Source organism: Dendrobates tinctorius, unplaced genomic scaffold (genome assembly GCF_039654945.1).
Source record: "Dendrobates tinctorius isolate UK_male_01 unplaced genomic scaffold, ASM3965494v1 ptg000120l, whole genome shotgun sequence".
Classification (NCBI taxonomy): domain Eukaryota; kingdom Metazoa; phylum Chordata; class Amphibia; order Anura; family Dendrobatidae; genus Dendrobates; species Dendrobates tinctorius.
Window position 1 is genome coordinate 39982006 of NW_027361788.1, and position 17860 is coordinate 39999865.

The following is a 17860-nucleotide window of genomic DNA, read 5'->3' on the forward strand; positions in this document are numbered from 1 at the left end:
TGGAACGCAGGTATTCACGAACCGTGCGGAATCACCATGTCTAATACATTGTACAGGTGAAATTTCTGTTGGGGAATCTCGCGTCTCCGCAAGAGAAATTGACACGCTGCGGTCTGGAATGATGCGGCGCATGTCCATCTCCACAGGTGAGCCGCGGGCGTCTCTGGTCGCATAGTGGGCATGGGATTTCTTTAAATCCCATCCACTATGCTTTAACATCGCAAAAACCCAGCATCTAACCCGCAGCATTTACTGACCGTGTGCACCTACCCTTACCTCCTTCGTATAGATATGTTCTGATACATATTTTTTTTTGTGGTTAAAGTTTCAATAGCTTTTTATTGGAAGAAACCTGATATACCTAAATTTTCGGATATTCTTGAAAAAAATCTCCCTAAACAAATCCTTAGAATACAGGTATGCCTTAGTAAATCTTTATATAAAAAAAAAAAATACACCAAAAAAATGGGATGTTTGGGATTGTGCCTCTTGTTAACTGAATAATCTTAGTACTACTTTGGAACACTGTTACAGTATACTTTACTGAACTTTTGGAAAAATCTATACATGTTACCATTGCTTGATATGTAGTTGCTTTTAAATTGTATCTTATCACAACTGTATAAACCTAGCTCTCCCCTTTTCCTTATTTTGTATCCTTTTAAATATTAGTCCTTACCCCCATTTTCCTCCCTTGGTTCCCTTTCCCATATTTATCTTGAAAAATCCAATAAAATTATTGAAAAGACAAATACTGAGCTAAAATAGGCACCAAATACTCATCGTGTGCACATGGCCGTATAAGTTGGACTGAGATCAGAACGCAGGGCATGGACTGGTCAGCGGGTATCCGAACCCAAGCGAGACAGCTGTATAGAAATACATGCTTTCACGCTTGGGCCGGGAGAGATGCTGACCAGTATGAGAATTACATTCTGATCTCGGACAGATTTATATGGCTGTCTGACTGCACCCTTGGAGAGGGTTTTTTTTTTAGTGTTTTTAGTCACTTACTGATGTTTCATTGTTAATGTTTCAGTGTTTTTTGGCATCTTTATTGGTTTTTTAATCCTGATTTTTTTTTTTTTTTATATAAATTCAACTTTAACTCACAATTTTGAAAGGTGAAAACACTTACAAAACAAAACAAAAAAAAAAAGAAAAAGCCCAGGTGTCTTTTTGTCCTTTCCATTGACTTCCATGCAGCGTTTTCCTGGTGAAAAACCCATGAAGACTGGATGTCGCTTCTTTTAAAATGTTTGGGGTCTCTGAAAACCTGAAGCATTTAAAAGATCCTCAGAAGCCTGAACACACAAACTGCGAATCCTTCTTTAACCATTGAACTTTAAGGATGGTTCTTTCCAGCGTTTTTATCAGCAACAGAAAAAGACGCAGTATGAAGATATTTCCTGGAGCTAAAGGCTCGCTCACACTGACATAAAGCATCACATAGTACTCGGCCATGTTATCAGATAGCACTTGGACCAGTGTTATACAGTGGATACGGAAAGTATTCAGAACCCGTTACATTTTTCACTCTGTCTCATTGCAGCCATTTGGTAAATTCAAAAAAGTTCATTTTTTCTCATTAATGTACACTCTGCACCCCATCTTAACTGAAAAAAATAAAAATGTAGAAATTTTTGTAAATTTATTAAAAATTAAAAGTGAAAAAAAAAAAAAATCACATGGTCATAAGTATTCAGCCCCTTTGCTCAGTATTGAGTAGAAGCACCCTTTTGAGCTAGTACAGCCATGAGTCTTCTTGGAAATGATGCAACAAGTTTTTCTCACCTGGATTTGGGGATCCTCTGCCATTCTTCCTTTCAGATCCTCTACAGTTCCGTCAAGTTGGATGGTGAATGTTTGTGGACAGCCATTTTCAGGTCTCTCCAGAGATGCTCAATTGGGTTTAGGTCAGGGCTCTGGCTGGACCAGTCAGAAATGGTCACAGAGTTGTTCTGAAGCCACTCCTTTGTTATTTTAGCTGTGTGCTTAGTGTCATTGTCTTGTTGGAAGGTGAACCTTCGGCCAAATCTGAGGTCCAGATCACTCTGGAAGAGGTTTTCATCCAGGATATCTCTGTACTTGGCCACATTCATTTTTCCTTCAGTTGCAGCCAGTCGTCCTGTCCCTGCAGCTGAAAAACACCCCCGTAGCATGATGCTGCCACCCAGTGGCGTAGCGTGGGGGGGCGGTCCGCCCCAGGCGGCACGTGTGTGGGGGCGGCGCGGCAGCAATTCATCTCCTCTGTGGGAGAAGCGCGGAGGCACAGTGCAGCAGCATCGGGCCGGCCTGTGTGCGGGCACATGAGGCTGAGCAGAGCGGCCTGTTCGCCATCGATAGAAGGGGCGGGCTGTGACGTCGTTCAGCAGCGTCCCGCCCCCTCCAGCCTTTGCTCCTCGGTACTGAGGCGGCTTCGGCGCTGGGGGCTGTGGAGGAAGTGGGGACGCTGGCAGCCTTCCCGGGAGGATGGGCCGAGGCCCCATTCATTCATGGCGGAGCCGCCGTCTGACAAGGTGAGAGGTCTCCGGTGGTGTGTGAGTGCCCGACACCAGCGCCATTCCTGTGCCCAGTACAGCAGGGCAGGTGGAGGTGGGCGCACACACTGGCAGCCCACAGTCCTCGTCTGGGACCCCACAAGGGCTCCTTGGGGTCTGTACTGTCACCAGTTCACTGCCCCTCATTACTTGCGTCCTGGGGTGTGGGGCAGGCACATTACTGTGGGGGTGTCTGCTGGGGGTTGTAGTCCTGATGTGATATAAATGGGGTAATTCTCTGCGCCCCCTGATAGTGAGGCCGGTGCTGGGTGGTCTCCTCATCTCTACACCACAGTTTAAGGGGATTTCCATCACTTATTGTTGGGTCCAAGGTGGAATAATTAAGCCGAGACCCCCAAATCCTATTCTTGCCCCCTGGATCAGCGCCGCTCATCACGCTCACAGCAGAGTCTTGGGCAATCTATGGTCATCAATGTCTGGAAGGGGTGTCGCGTGACCGCTGCAGCCAGTCCAATGCCACCAATCATCTGCAGTGTTCTGTCCTGCGTCGTAGATGATGGTGGAGACCTCATCTAGCCGTCCTGTCTAATGGTCGTAGTGATGTGATGTCACACCGCCGCCATCGGTTGTCATTCTGGGGATGCTCCTTAAGTACACAGCCGTACGGTGGCCCCCAGCCGAGTGCAGGGGCCGGGGTTCCTCTCTCATCATGTATGACCGCATACACAGGTCTGCTGGATTTCATACACATCCTATACCCGTGTATATATAGAGAACTGCAAGAAGATGAAAGTCTAGAAATTTAGAAATAATAACAGCAGAGTAAAGGTACTGTTACACTAAGTGATATCGCTAGCAATATCGCTATAACTTGTGACGATATAGCGATATTGCTAGCGACATCGCTGTGTGTGATACTTACCTACGACCCGCTCCCCCGCTGATTATAGCTGATCGCGCGAGAACGTCCAGGACTGTTTCTTGTCGTCAGCTTCCTGCGGCGAGACGAGCGACGAGCGTGGAGCCGGGCGGGAGGACGTAGGATCGCCACGTCTGACTGGTAAGTAGCGACCCCCGTCCCCAGCGATGTCGCTGGTGAGATCTGCCTGTGTGGCAGCTCACTAGCGACCACTTAGCGATGTACCAGCGATCCTGACCGCGTCATATCACTGGTAGATCGCTAAGTGTGACTGTACCTTTAGTAGCAGACTAAAAATTATATCTTTGAGTGTAGTGTGGGCTCTTCGGATGCTTCCGGAATCCGGATTATCATTGACCAAAGGGGCGGCAAATTTTTCGACCGCCCCGGGCGCCACAAACAGTTGCTACGCCACTGCTGCCACCACCATGTTTCACTGTTGGGATTGTATTGGGCAGGTGATGAGCAGTGTCTGGTTTTCTCCACACATACCACTTAGAATTCTCACCAAAAAGTTCTTAGTCTCATCAGACCAGTGAATGTTATTTCTCAAAGTCTGGGAGTCCTTCATGTGTTTTTTAGCAAACTCTATGCAGGCTTTCATATGTCTGGCACTGAGGAGAAGCCTTCGTCCAGCCATTCTGCCATAAAGGCCCGACTGATGGAGGGCTGCAGTGATTGCTGACTTTGTGGAACTTTCTCCCATCTCCCTACTGCATCTGTGGAGCTCAGCCACAGTGATCTTGGGGTTCTTCTTTATCTCTCTCACAAAGGCTCTTCTCCCACAATTGCTCAGTTTGGCTGGACAGCCAGGTCTAGGAAGGCTTCTAGTGGTCCCAAACTTCTTCCATTTAAGGATTATGGAGGCTACTTTGCTCTTAGGAACCTTGAATACTGCAGAAATTCTTTTGTAACCTTGGTCAGATCTGTGCCTTGCCACAATTCTGTCTCAGAGCTCCTTGGCCAGTTCCTTTGACCTCATGGTTCTCATTTGGTCTGACATGCACTGTGAGGTCTTATATAGACAGGTGTGTGCCTTTACAAATCAAGTCCTGTCAGCTTAACCCCTTACCATCCAGTGACGGACACAGTCCGTCATTGGACGCCTCCCCGTGTCACATTACTGCTTGTCGCCAACGAGTTGGCATGACAACCCGGGGTCAGGAGAAGGCCCCTATGGTTGTCACTGTTGGATCGCTATGAGCGCCGCCGGGTTGTCGGTGCTCATAGCAAGTGAGCATTTCTGATACATAGAGCGCAGCCCTGCTGTATGTATCAGAGGCGATTGAACAACTGCAGCTTCTAGTCTCCCATGGAGACTATGAAAGCATGCAAAAAGTAAAAAAAAGTGGAAAAATATTTAAAAAATAAAAAATCTATCAATATAAAAAACAAAGTTAATCAAATCGGTAAACGGCGTAGCGAGAAAAAAAATCGTACCGCCAGAATTACTTTTTTGGGTCGCTGCAACACTGCAATAAAATGCAATAACGGGCGATCAAAAGAACGTATCTGCACCAAAATGGCATCAATAAAAATGTCAGCTCGACAACCAAAATATAAGCCGTCACCCGGCCTCAGATCCTGAAAAATGAAGATGCTACGGGTCTTGGAAAATGGCAATTTTTTTTTTTTTTTTTAATACAAACTTTGGAATATTTTTTCACCACTTAGGTAAAAAAAAAGAACCTAGACATGTTTGGTATGTATTAACTCGTAATGACCTGGAGAATCATAATGGCAGGTCAGTTTTACCATTTAGTGAACCTAGTAAAAAAGCCAAACAAAAAATTTTGGGATTGCCCATTTTTTGCAATATAACCGCACTTGAAATTTTTTTTCCCCATTTTCTGTTACAGAACACGGTAAAACTAATGATGTTGTTTAAAAGTACACCTCGTCCCACAAAAAAACAAGCCCTCACATGGCCATTTTGACCAAAAAATAAAGAAGTTATGGCTCTGGGAAGAAGGGGAGCAAAAAAAATGAAAATGCAAAACCAAAAATACCCCTGGTCATTAAGGGATTAATTAAACACTGCTGGACTCCAATGAAGGAGTAGAACCATCTCAAGGAGGATCACAAGGAAATGGACAGCATAGGAGTGTCTGACCAAAGGGTCTGAATACTTGTGACCATGTGATATTTCAGTTTCTTTTTTAATAAATTTGCAAAAATTTCTACATTTCTGTTTTTTTTTTCAGGCAAGATGGGGTGCGGAGTGTACAATAATGAGACAACAATTAACTTTTTTGAATTTACCAAATGGCTGCAATGAAACAAAGAGTGAAAAATTTAAAGGGGTCTGAATACTTTCCGTACCCACTGTATACTGAGGTAGTGCAGATCTACGAGTGCATACATACAAGTCTATGGGTGCATGTGAAACATCGGGCTGAACTCGGATGTTATTCGAGTGCAGTCCGATGTTCTCGCATAGAGGCACTGGAGAACATGGAGAAAATAAGTTCTCCAACTTCTCCGCACCTGTGCTGCGATTCACTCATATGAAGAGTCACAGTATAGCAAGATGACAGTCGGCTCAAACTCTGACTGTGTCATTAGCATAATCAGCCCAATTCTCTCCCATGAGAGAATCGATGGCCGTTTGATCCTGGCCTAAGGGCTCATACTCACATGCGAGAAACTCGGACAAGTCTCGTGCGTCAATACCCGGCACTGCCTCCGGCACTCGGATCAGAACGCTTCAGCTGCATAGAAATACCGATCTGATTGCCGACGGCAGTGCCGGGTATTGACGGGCGAGACTCGTCCGAGTTTCTTGCATGTGAGTAGGAGTCCTAAGGGTTTGCCCTCTCTAGCATATAAATCTGAGCGTATTGCGAGAAAAAAAAAAAAAAATGGTGTTCAATGAGGAAGTGAGGATTCAGGATTTTTTCTCAGCTGTATCCAGAGTGAGGGGAAAAAAAAAAAAAAAAAAAAAAAAAAAAAGGAACATGCTGTCAGTACTGCATCCGATCTTTACGGATACATTACAATTCTGTAGCATAGGAAACTGTAAAACTGTAATTGGTCTTGTAAAAGACTAATAGCTGCTGAGTAAAATAAAAAAAAAAGGTATACAAAAACAGCACACAGTGTGGGGGGGGGGGAAAATCACACCACTTTTCTGGATGGGAATGGGACTGATTTTTGTACAGCAGTGTGAGCGAACCCTAACAGTCACATTTTATCCCAGCCCTCTGGACCCTAAACATGGCCTAGACCCTGCAGAGAAGAGGAAAAAAACCCCAGCTGTTTTCCTGTTAGCTCTCAGGATCTCCCACGTTATTCCACCCCTCTGCGGTGCATTGTGAGAGGTGTGGGGTTTCCACCAGATGCTGGCTCGCTGCCAGGTCACAGCTGGGAATTACATATTCATAAACACAATATCACAAGCTTGAATAGCCAGTGTGTAAGGATGTCACCAACGCCCCGCTGCCCACACGGGCGTTATACGTTAATTATAGGAAGAGCAATCCTAAGGCAGCAAATACAAAAGCGATGGAAGTATAGAATCCTCGGCTCCTATAGAAATAGCCGTGCAATCAGCTTCTTCCGTGAACAAAAATAGATAACCCGGAGAGGTGGCTTACTCAGCACGTATTAACTCTTACAGACAGGAAAACTGGGAATATTGTGGTCCCAAGAAGAAGGCACTGAATTTCAGCCCTGACCGTGTGCATGTTTGGTCACCCAAGCTTACAGGGGGAAGGATGGAGAGAAAGGCAAATGTAGGAAGAAACTTTGTATCATGTAGACGCTCCAATATATCACTACATTTATCTTCCCTTACATCTTACGTTTTGCACTAGTTCCAACATTGCGCTGCTTTCCTGTTAACTCTCAGGCAGCAGCCATGCCAACACCGGTAAGCATCAGAGTACGGCCTGATGTGGCGCTCCTGACAATGATCATTTTAGGGTCCGCAAGAATGATTCAGCCGGCCGATTGCAGCCAGGAACTAGCGATCAGGAGAGAGTATTATTCCGAGGGCTCATTTGCCCAATTTTCAGCCTATGCAGAGGGTGGTGACTGGAAGAGCGAGTCATCGGACGTGTCACTGATGATGTCCTGTTTCACTCACCTAACCACTGCAGCCATTGAAAGGCTTCAGAAGACCTGCGACCTCCAGATGGTGCCGCTGACTGCTGGAGTGGCCCGGCCTGTGCTGGATCCACAGGGATGAAAGAAGGGGAATGAACCTTGCGAGCACGGTCATCGGTATCTTTGCATTCATTATTGTATTATCGTTAACTTTGTTCCTTATGATTGTTATATATGTACTGTTGGATTGTAAAGCCCTGCGGAACATGTTGGCGCTATATAAATATTTGTTATTTGAGGAAATCACAACCCCTTTAAATCTAGTCTTTTCCCATATGAATAGGAACCTTTGGTGCAGATTCTCATATCCACAGTTCTGGTGTGGATTTCCCCACTTTCCACGTTGCATGGGTGATATGTAGCAGATTTGGGGCTGACCTGTGGACCTACCCTCACAGTGCATGGCTTATATGGCGGAAGATGGAGTGTTTACTGCAATAAAGGAGGCACACAGTGTTGGCCGTCCACCACAATGTGGCATCAGATGGCACACGACATAATGACCCTTTCTTCCACACAGGAAATCCACACCACACTAGTAGCACATGCGATCTGTGGTCAGCCCGGCCCTGGCAGCAGCTGCCAAGCCTCACCCATCACCCCCACCTTTAAAATTCCTCAATCCGACCACAGCAGGTTGAGGAGGAGACCAAAACCATCTCCAGGGTAATGGCATTGTGCGCCACATTCCCAACCGGAAGCACAAACAATCAGCACCAGGCAGCAGAAAACAAGGAGCTCATATGATGTCCCATCCCATAATAAGTGGAGAGAATCATTTCCACGTATATGTAACGTATGGATCCTGGAGATACAGGAGTGATCACCAGGGCAGGAAGGTTTCTGGACTCACTGATAACCGAGAGTAGCTGAATTGGCAGTGACTGGATTCTTTGCCAGGTGCGTATTTGCCCACTCGTGGCACTTGCAGGGCAATATTGCACTACACGAGAGATAACGCCGCAGCTAGAGACGGCCTACAACTACCCACAGTCGCAGAAAGTGCAGGTGAAACCTTTTAGGTCGGCTTAGTTTTTGACCATCACATGCCACGGGAACGCCTAACCTAAGGGTAGTTGGCACGGCACTGTTACACTGCGGATTCTCAGGAGCAGAAAGTGTGTGCGGGTTTTGTTACAGAAATTCTATGGATTTGCTGAGATCTCCCGAAACGCTGCACGATGGGCAGGTATTGGGCACGCCGCGCCATGGCAGGGGCGTAACATCATCGATGCAGAAGTACCCACTATTCTCCACAAAGTCAAAAATACAATAACAAAGGAACAAAAACAGATAAACCCGCTGCAGTACAAAGGGGTCCGCACAAACCCATACAGAATGCCACCCACCCTACAGAAACCTAGGTCCAATGGGGGGCACAGGGAGGTCAGAAGGCATCCAATGGGCCCGATTTAACCACTGCAGAGTCCCAGGGAAGAGGTAGAGCGCTAATACTTTTGCATTGGCCTTTACACACCTGTTTGATTAGGGAACATGGTGGAAAGGAACAGGTTCTGCTCTGGAGTGACCCCCAGGGGAGGGGGCTGCCAGGGAGTTACTCCAAGGAATGTGGGAGGTGGAGACCTGGCGCTAATCTGGATTATCAGAGCGGAGGGGAGGACAGGGCCCAGCCTGGGCAGTGCAAGGAGCTTGGGGGCTAGCACTGGACCAGCACAGTATATGGAAAGGGGGTTGGTGTGGAACTACAAGTCCCAGGTAATTAAGACACTCTTGATCTGTACTTCTGCAACATGTGGAAGTAGCACAGCGGACGGCTGTGTGGCACTACTGTGCCCACCTTTACATGGTGGCATTAACCCCTTCCTCACTGTCTCCAAGGGGCTAAGTCTGTGAGGGGTTTAAAAAAACATCTATTCCCAGGAACCCGGGTATAGGGAACATACCTGTACCTGCGTGGCACCCATGGGGGCTCATGGCACGCACCTTTACAGGTGAGCACAACTTGGTACTTAGAAGTGACCGAGCCCCCAGCAGCACTGGTAAGGAGGTATATTAGGGTGGCACCCTTGGGCACTGATCATCCTGTATAGTAGGTGCCGCCTGGGAGTGGGCACAGGGCTGGTGCCCATGTGTACTCACTTTTATAGGCAAGGGCCGCAGTGGTCCTGATGGTGACAGTCCCGCACAGTGACTCCCCCGGAGTGTAGATCACCCGGTTGTCCCTCAGGCTGATCTCGAACAGCTGCACCTTCCCCATGGCCGAGCGCTGACTGCGGCTCCACAGCCTCTGCCCGCAGCCTGCCCCACTGCCTGCCTGACGTCACGGCCCCGCCCTCCGCGGCGCCACGCCCCCTGCTGCCTGTCCTCGCTGTCAGTGAGGAGGGGGCGCCCGCTGCTGTCCAGACTCCGGCCCTCACCATCTCCTCTCTGCATCAGTGTGATCATGTCCTACCTCCACCAGTCATCCGTAAGGAGGGCTCATCATGGGTCGTAAGGTACTAAAAGAATGATCAAATCAATGGCGGCTGTTGCGTAGCTTGTACCTGGACGTTACCACATGTCAGAAACACAATGTGTCAGATAAGATGCAATCGTGTGTCAAAATGGAGGAAACCGCTGCGGAAACGTCCCATTTCACTACCATGCGTTAGCCATACAGGTCTATGCACAGTGAACACGTCACTTGGCTGTGCGCTACACCCGACACTGCAGACCACGTTGGAGGGTGCGTCATAAGGTAACGCATCTTCACAACGCATGCCGATATTGGCGTGTGTATGCGTTACTATAATGGCGGCCAATGGGTGTGTTAGTGCCGCTATGTAACGGATGCGCTCAACGCATGGCCCCTAACGCTATGTGAACCCAGCCTAAGACTCTCTTTAGTCACTCCGGTTTAGTGAATGGGGTGGGGACACCACCACCCTGGAAACCCAAGCAAGAGGCCCCCTGTGCCAGGGTGGGGACACCATGCCATCTGCCATTCTCGTATGGCGCTGAGCCCACATCATACAGTGCAGGTGCCAAGGCCTGAGCGCCAATGGTATTGTCATGGGATCCGGGGGAACGAATGTACACTCCAGTGTCTGCCATGTTTGTACACTTTTCAGTTTTTGAATTTCCAGAAAAATATAAAATAACCAATAAATTTCATTCAACTTCACAATTGTGTCCCACTTGTTGTTGATTCTTCACCAAAAATTTACATTTGGTATCTTTATGTTCGAAGCATGATATGTGGGAAAAGATTAAAAAGTTCCAGGGGGCTGATTACTTTCGCAAGGCACTGTATATGCATATATATGTACCATATGTTGGTATCTTTCCCCAGAACAAAAGTTTAAACTTTTAAGAAAATAAAAAAATATATATATATTTAGCATCTGCACGTGCGTGACTTTCCTAACTGACATAATATTTAGTGCTCACACTCATCTGTGAGAAAAACGGACAAGTGCCAGCTGATAAAAAAATTTGGATTGCAGTCTGACCAATGTTAATCTATGAGTCCCTTCTCATCTGCAATTTTTTTCTCAGCTGAAAGCCGACAAGACTCGCCAATGCAAGTCAATGGGTGTGATTTAAAAAATCTGGCACTCGTACCTTCTGATTTTACACACCCATGCCCTTGAAAATCTGACATTTCATCTGTCGCGTACAGTAAAATCACAGCTTGACCCAACAAAATAGAATAGATATATACACATAGAATAGATATAAAGATGTTAGTCACATATATAATTAGTACAGTGCTTGTGTAGCTTACTGTACATGTTTTACTGAATATATTAATTTCAGAAAAAATGCAGTGGGGACCCCAAAAATTTATTAACCTGCAGTGGGAAAGTGGACAGCTGGGGGCAGATGTTTATAGTCTGGGAAGGGGGTAATACCCATGGAGCTTCCCCGGCTATTAATAACAGTCTGCAGCCATCTGCCTAGGCTTTGCTGGTTATTAATTATAGAGGAATCTTATATCATTTTTTTGCGTGTCCCTCATTTTAATAGCTAGTAAAGGTTTAACATACAGCTGTGACCTGATATTAATAGCCTGGGAAGCTCCATGGGTATTAAACAATTCCCAGGCTATAAACATCTGCCCCCAGCTGTCAGCTTTCCCTCTTCTGGTTAATGCAATTTAGGGGGACCCAAAGCCAGTTTTTTTTTAGAAAATTATTTATTAATAAAATGAATGTATAGTAATCTACACATGCAAAGCACTGATCATATACAGTATATCAGTCACATATTTCTATCTATCTATCTATCTATCTATCATCTGTCTATCTAATCTCTTTATATATAAGAATATTTCCTTTGAAAACGGTGTAAATCACAGAGAATAACTCTGTAAAAGCTTATGTTAAAATCGCACTGCATTCGCATATAAATTGGATGTCATTCGGATGCTAGGTGCAAAAAAATCGCATTGTACTTGCAAGAAAATTGTGTGACACTTGCATGACACTCATCCCACTTTTCTAGTCTGACGTTGGACAGTTTTTTTACGGTGATGGGGTATGAGCCCTAGAGATAATATTTATTTCATATGGTAAACAACAAACCCCCCCAAAAAAATTGCTGGATTTTTTTTGGTTACTTTGCCTCCCAAAAAATGAATTAAAAAGAGATCAGAAAGTCATACGGACCATAAAGTGATAATAAAAACTACCGCTCATACGGCAACAAAACAAGGTCTGATGCAGCCCACTCTACAAAAAAAAAAAAAAAAAAAGAAGTTTTATGACTCTTGGAAAGCGAGAAGGAAAAATCAAAAGCAAAGAGGGGCCGGCCACTGGGTCATCCAAAGACCTGCATATACCTTATGCCAGCTGTGGGTCGGGGTCTCAGCACCCGGATTTCCAACAATCAAACGTTCTGACATGTTCCTGATACTGGTGTGAGACACTGTGGCTGCCACGATGTGGTCGGTGGATTATTTAGAAACTTTATTGTGGACTATTAGGTTGGGAATATAATGAAAGGTTTTGTGCAGTCACCATCCATCTGCCAGTAATAGAATTGTAAGAATTAACCCTTACTGCTCCCCTCAATAATAGATAACAAACAAGTAATTGATCTGTCCTCACTGGCCTGTGTATGAAAGAAGGAGCGTAAATATTTTATAAGTATATATCTGGGTTTTTCCAGGTCGTAGAGCGCAACATGTGGCCATTATAATCGCTGTACGATGCACCTTTTATGTTTTTGTCTTTGAACAGTTTATGGATAAAGATACTTTTTAAAGGGCAAGTGAATTTGTAAGTGAAATCAGGTGAATCCTCTATTCAAATAGTGAGTTGCATGCACGTCATCATGAGAAGCTCAAGAATCAACACTGTTGTGTACCGGCACTGCCTAATGCTACTTTCACACTAGCGTTTCCTGGAGCTGCGGAGGGATGCACACGGCCGCTGTGAAGCTCCGCACACGGCCGCACCTCCTCCGGTCAGCTCCGACTATGGGCGTATGACGCTGCATGCGACCTACGTACCCTATCTTTAGCATTGGGTACGCAGGCCGTGCGCAGGTATGCGTTTGCCGGCGCATGCATCCTTTTGACGGTGTGCCGAGCGCACCAAAATGCTACAGCATCCTTCAAGCATTGCATTTCCATAATGCCCTACAGGCAGTAGTATACCGGCAGGCAGATGCATGGTCAATGCTTCTCCTTTTATAGTGGGGTGTAGTGGGGTGTTGTAGATGTGATACTTGTGCGGGGTTTTTTTGCATGTAGCACCCCTCACGTTTTGACGAGTCATTGTCAACCAGAGGATGGAAAAGACAAAGGTCGACTGTGACCCTGTTGGGCATGTGCTTACGTATACGTACAGCCAGCCAATCTCCCACCCCACCCAGTGGCATCATTTACAGTACAGTATATGATCGCTAGGAGATGGAAACTCAAAGACGACGCTTGCTGCTTCTAATCTTTTATGGGAATTTTATATTCTGACAAAGAAGAAATAGATACAACAACCTGTCCCATCATATTACTTAGAAAAATGTCAGATATGCTGAGGTTCCAGTTTCTGCAAATGACTTCTGTGCTGATCGGGTAGAGATGATGAGACATGAGCGGAGTGTTTTTCATACACATAAGAGAGCATTGTCTGAGCGCTATTCCTCCCGACTCCCCACACAGTAACATGCTCACCTCTGCCAAACATGCATATATTTTCACAGGAGCTAGGAGAATAAGCTGGACCCAGACACTTCTGGATGTGACTTGTCTCCCAGTAGAGCCCTTTAAATGTTTGTCTGATTCTGCTGAACTTGGCAGCTTCAGTTGGCTATCCTCTAATGCAGTGGTCCCCAACCTTTTTTGCACCAGGGACCGGTTTCAAGCAAGACCATTCTTCCATGGCCCGGCAGGGCGGGGATGGAGGTGTGGCAGGGGCGGGGCTTTGGTCATAAGGGGGCGGGGCTATGGACACGGTTGTAGTGTAGCAGTGCATACTTAGAATTAAATAACATTTATAATGTGACTCAACTCACCATAGGTTTTGAATAAGTGCTCCATCACCCCCTTCTCCCCATCATTGCCTTCACCCCATCACTCCCCTCTCCCCATCATTGCCTTCACCCCATCACTCCCCTCTCCCCATCATTGCCTTCACCCCATCATTGCCTTCACCCCATCACTCCCTTCTCCCCATCATTGCCTTCACCCCATCACTCCCTTCTCCCCATCATTGCCTTTACCCCATCACTCCCCTCTCCCCATCATTGCCTTCACCCCATCACTCCCTTCTCCCCATCATTGCCTTCAGCCCATCACTCCCCTCTCCCCATCATTGCCTTCACCCCATCACTCCCTTCTCCCCATCACTCCCCTCTCCCCATCATTACCTTCACCCCATCACTCCCTTCTCCCCATCATTGCCTTCACCCCATCACTCCCTTCTCCCCATCATTGCCTTCACCCCCTTCTCCCCATCATTGCCTTCAGCCCATCACTCCCCTCTCCCCATCATTGCCTTCACCCCATCACTGCTGTCTCTCCATCACTTCCCTCATGGCCTTCTCCTCATGTCCCCATCTCCTCCAGGGCCAGGCTACACAAACACAGACCAATACACACAAACATATACATACACATACATACATCACACATACATACATACACACACACACACATACATCACACACACATACATACATACACATACATACACACATACATACACACACACACACACATACACATACGCACACATACATATTATACGTACACACACACACAGACACCACCTCTCCTCTCACCTGCCCGCCGCCCGCGCTTCCTCGCTCTGACACAGCAGCGGCCGCGCTCCTCTCTGTGTCAGAGACAGGAAGCGCGGGCGGCGGGCAGGAAGCTGGATGGGTCCTTGCAGCTCCGCTCCTGCTATTCCCTCTTGCAGGCAGCGGAGCTGCTTGGATCGCTCCCTGCCGCCGCTACACACGCCGCCCCAGCCCCCGCTACGCCACTGACCGCCCCTGGCTCCCCTTGTGTCCGCGGACCGCAAGGGCACTGCAGCGGCCCGGTGCTGGGCCGCGGACCGGCGGTTGGGGACCCCTGCTCTAATGTACTTGGGCACCTTTTCCATTGGGAGAGGAGAGAAAGCCATTTCTAGGCACCTTGCCCCGATGTTGTCTAGGGCTCATCAAGTTCAACCAATAATAACTAGTTAATCCAGAGGAAGGCAAAAACTCGAGGCAGATGCTAGTTATTAGGGAAAATATTCATCCCATCTCCATATGCTGTGTATCAGTACTATACACTGCATCCTATGCACAAGAATATAACTACAATAATACTGCCCCTATATGCAAGAATATAACTACTATAATACTGCTCCTATGTACAAGAATATAACTACTATAATACTGCTCCTATGTACAAGAATATAACTACTATAATACTGCTCCTATATACAAGAATATAACTAATGTAATACTGCTCCTATGTACAAGAATAAAGGATAGAGTCTCCAGCGCTGGACTTCAGTTAAAAATTCATCATTTATTATAAATTATTAAAATCGGACAGAGAAAAGTATGAATAAGGACATACAGGCAGATGGGGTCTCTGGTGGTCTCCAACCAACGCGTTTCGACCTAGAAGGTCTTACTCATGGTTCATGTGAACCATGCTGCGATTGTCAGCGTATTATGGCCAAAATACGCCAATGCAAGTCTATAGGGGCGAGAAAAGTACAGGTTATACACGGACCACCCGTGTGACTTGTGAGAAATACGCAAGACTTTTCCAGGTGACAGGAAATGGGCCAAGCCAAAATCAAGAAGCTTAGACATGCTAATTAGCTCAAAAGGCGCTCCAGACATCCAGGAAGAACGTCTCCATGGAGTTCACCATCATGTCTACCTACATACAGTCATGGCCAAAAGTATTGACACTCCTGCAATTCTGTCAGATAATACTCAGTTTCTTCCTGAAAATGATTGCAAACACAAATTCTTTGGTATTATTATCTTCATTTAATTTGTCTTAAATGAAAAAACACAAAAAGAATTGTCCTAAAGCCAAATTGGATATAATTCCACACCAAACATAACAAAGAGGGTGGACAAAAGTATTGGCACTGTTCGAAAAATCATGTGATGCTTCTCTAATTTGTGTAATTAACAGCACCTGTAACTTACCTGTGGCACCTAACAGGTGTTGGCAATAACTAAATCACACTTGCAGCCAGTTGACATGGATTAAAGTTGAGTCAACCTCTGTCCTGTGTCCTTGTGTGTACCACATTTAGCATGGAGAAAAGAAAGAAGACCAAAGAACTGTCTGAGGACTTGAGAAACCAAATTGTGAGGAAGCATGAGCAATCTCAAGGCTACAAGTCCATCTCCAAAGACCTGAATGTTCCTGTGTCTACCGTGCGCAGTGTCATCAAGAAGTTTAAAGCCCATGGCACTGTGGATAACCTCCCTAGATGTGGCCGGAAAAGAAAAATTGACAAGAGATTTCAACGCAAGATTGTGCGGATGTTGGATAAAGAACCTCCACTAACATCCAAACAAGTTCAAGCTGCCCTGCAGTCCGAGGGTACAACGGTGTCAACCCGTACTATCCGTCGGCATCTGAATGAAAAGGGACTGTATGGTAGGAGACCCAGGAAGACTCCACTTCTTACCCCGAGACATAAAAAAGCCAGGCTGGAGTTTGCCAAAACTTACCTGAAAAAGCCTAAAACATTTTGGAAGAATGTTCTTTGGTCAGATGAGACAAAAGTAGAGCTTTTAGGGCAAAAGCATCAACATAGAATTTACAGGAGAAAAAAGAGGCATTCAAAGAAAAGTACATGGTCCCTACAGTCAAACATGGCGGAGGTTCCCTGATGTTTTGGGGTTGCTTTGCTGCCTCTGGCACTGGACTGCTTGACCGTGTGCATGGCATTATGAAGTCAGAAGACTACCAACAAATTTTGCAGCATAATTTAGGGCCCAGTGTGAGAACGCTGGGTCTATCTCAGAGGTCATGGGTCTTCCAGCAGGACAATAACCCAAAACACACTTCAAAAAGCACTAGAAAATGGTTTGAGAGAAAGCACTGGAGACTTCTAAGGTGGCCAGCAATGAGTCCAGACCTGAATCCCATTGAACACCTGTGGAGAGATCTAAAAATGGCAGTTTGGAGAAGGCACCCTTCAGATATCAGGGACCTGGAGTAGTTTGCCAAAGAAGAATGGTCTAAAATTCCAGCAGAGCATTGTAAGAAACTCATTGATGGTTACCGGAAGCGGTTGGTTGCAGTTATTTTGGCTAAAGGTTGTGCAACCAAGTATTAGGCTAAGGGTGCCAATACTTTTGTCCGGCCCATTTTTGGAGTTTTGTGTGAAATGATCAATGTTTTGCTTTTTGCTTCATTCTCTTTTGCGTTTTTTCATTTAAGACAAATTAAATGAAGATAATAATACCAAAGAATTTGTGTTTGCAATCATTTTCAGGAAGAAACTGAATATTATCTGACAGAATTGCAGGGGTGTCAATACTTTTGGCCATGACTGTAAATGTAGAAATGCTTATCGCTCTGGTCCAAGAAAGGCCAGAACTTTGGGACCAGAGGGATGCACATTATTCTGACCAGGCCAGAAAAGAAGCAGCATGGAGGCGCATCTGTGTACAAATGTTTCCGGATTTTGAAGACTGTCCACGTGAGGAACAGCAACAAATTAGTAAGTTCTCTCATTTATTCAAAATCATATTAACCGCACTAAGTAACACGTTTTCCCATTAGTCCATAAAATACTATTATGTGTATGTTTTGCTCATTCTGTGTAATCGAGCTTATGTTTAACTGACACTTCACTAGGCCACATGACACTGTTAAATTTATCTAAAAGTGTTGGTGAAATTTGCGCAATGTACT

The 17860-nt window shown here is 45.9% G+C and overlaps 1 protein-coding gene across 2 annotated transcripts in view; it reads right to left on the reverse strand.

Annotated features, from left to right (window-relative positions):
* The window catches only part of ARRDC1 (arrestin domain containing 1), a 53881-nt gene extending 44057 nt beyond the window's left edge, over nucleotides 1-9824 (reverse strand). Inside the window, exon 1 of one of the 2 annotated variants that reach the window (XM_073541192.1) lies at nucleotides 9628-9824. In XM_073541192.1, the coding sequence (XP_073397293.1) occupies nucleotides 9628-9745 (118 nt within the window). In that variant the 5' untranslated portion in view covers nucleotides 9746-9824. Of the gene's footprint in view, nucleotides 1-9431; nucleotides 9581-9627 lie in introns of those variants that run through there. The other variant, XM_073541193.1, reaches the window with a different exon arrangement.
* Nucleotides 9825-17860: the final 8036 nt, after the last annotated feature.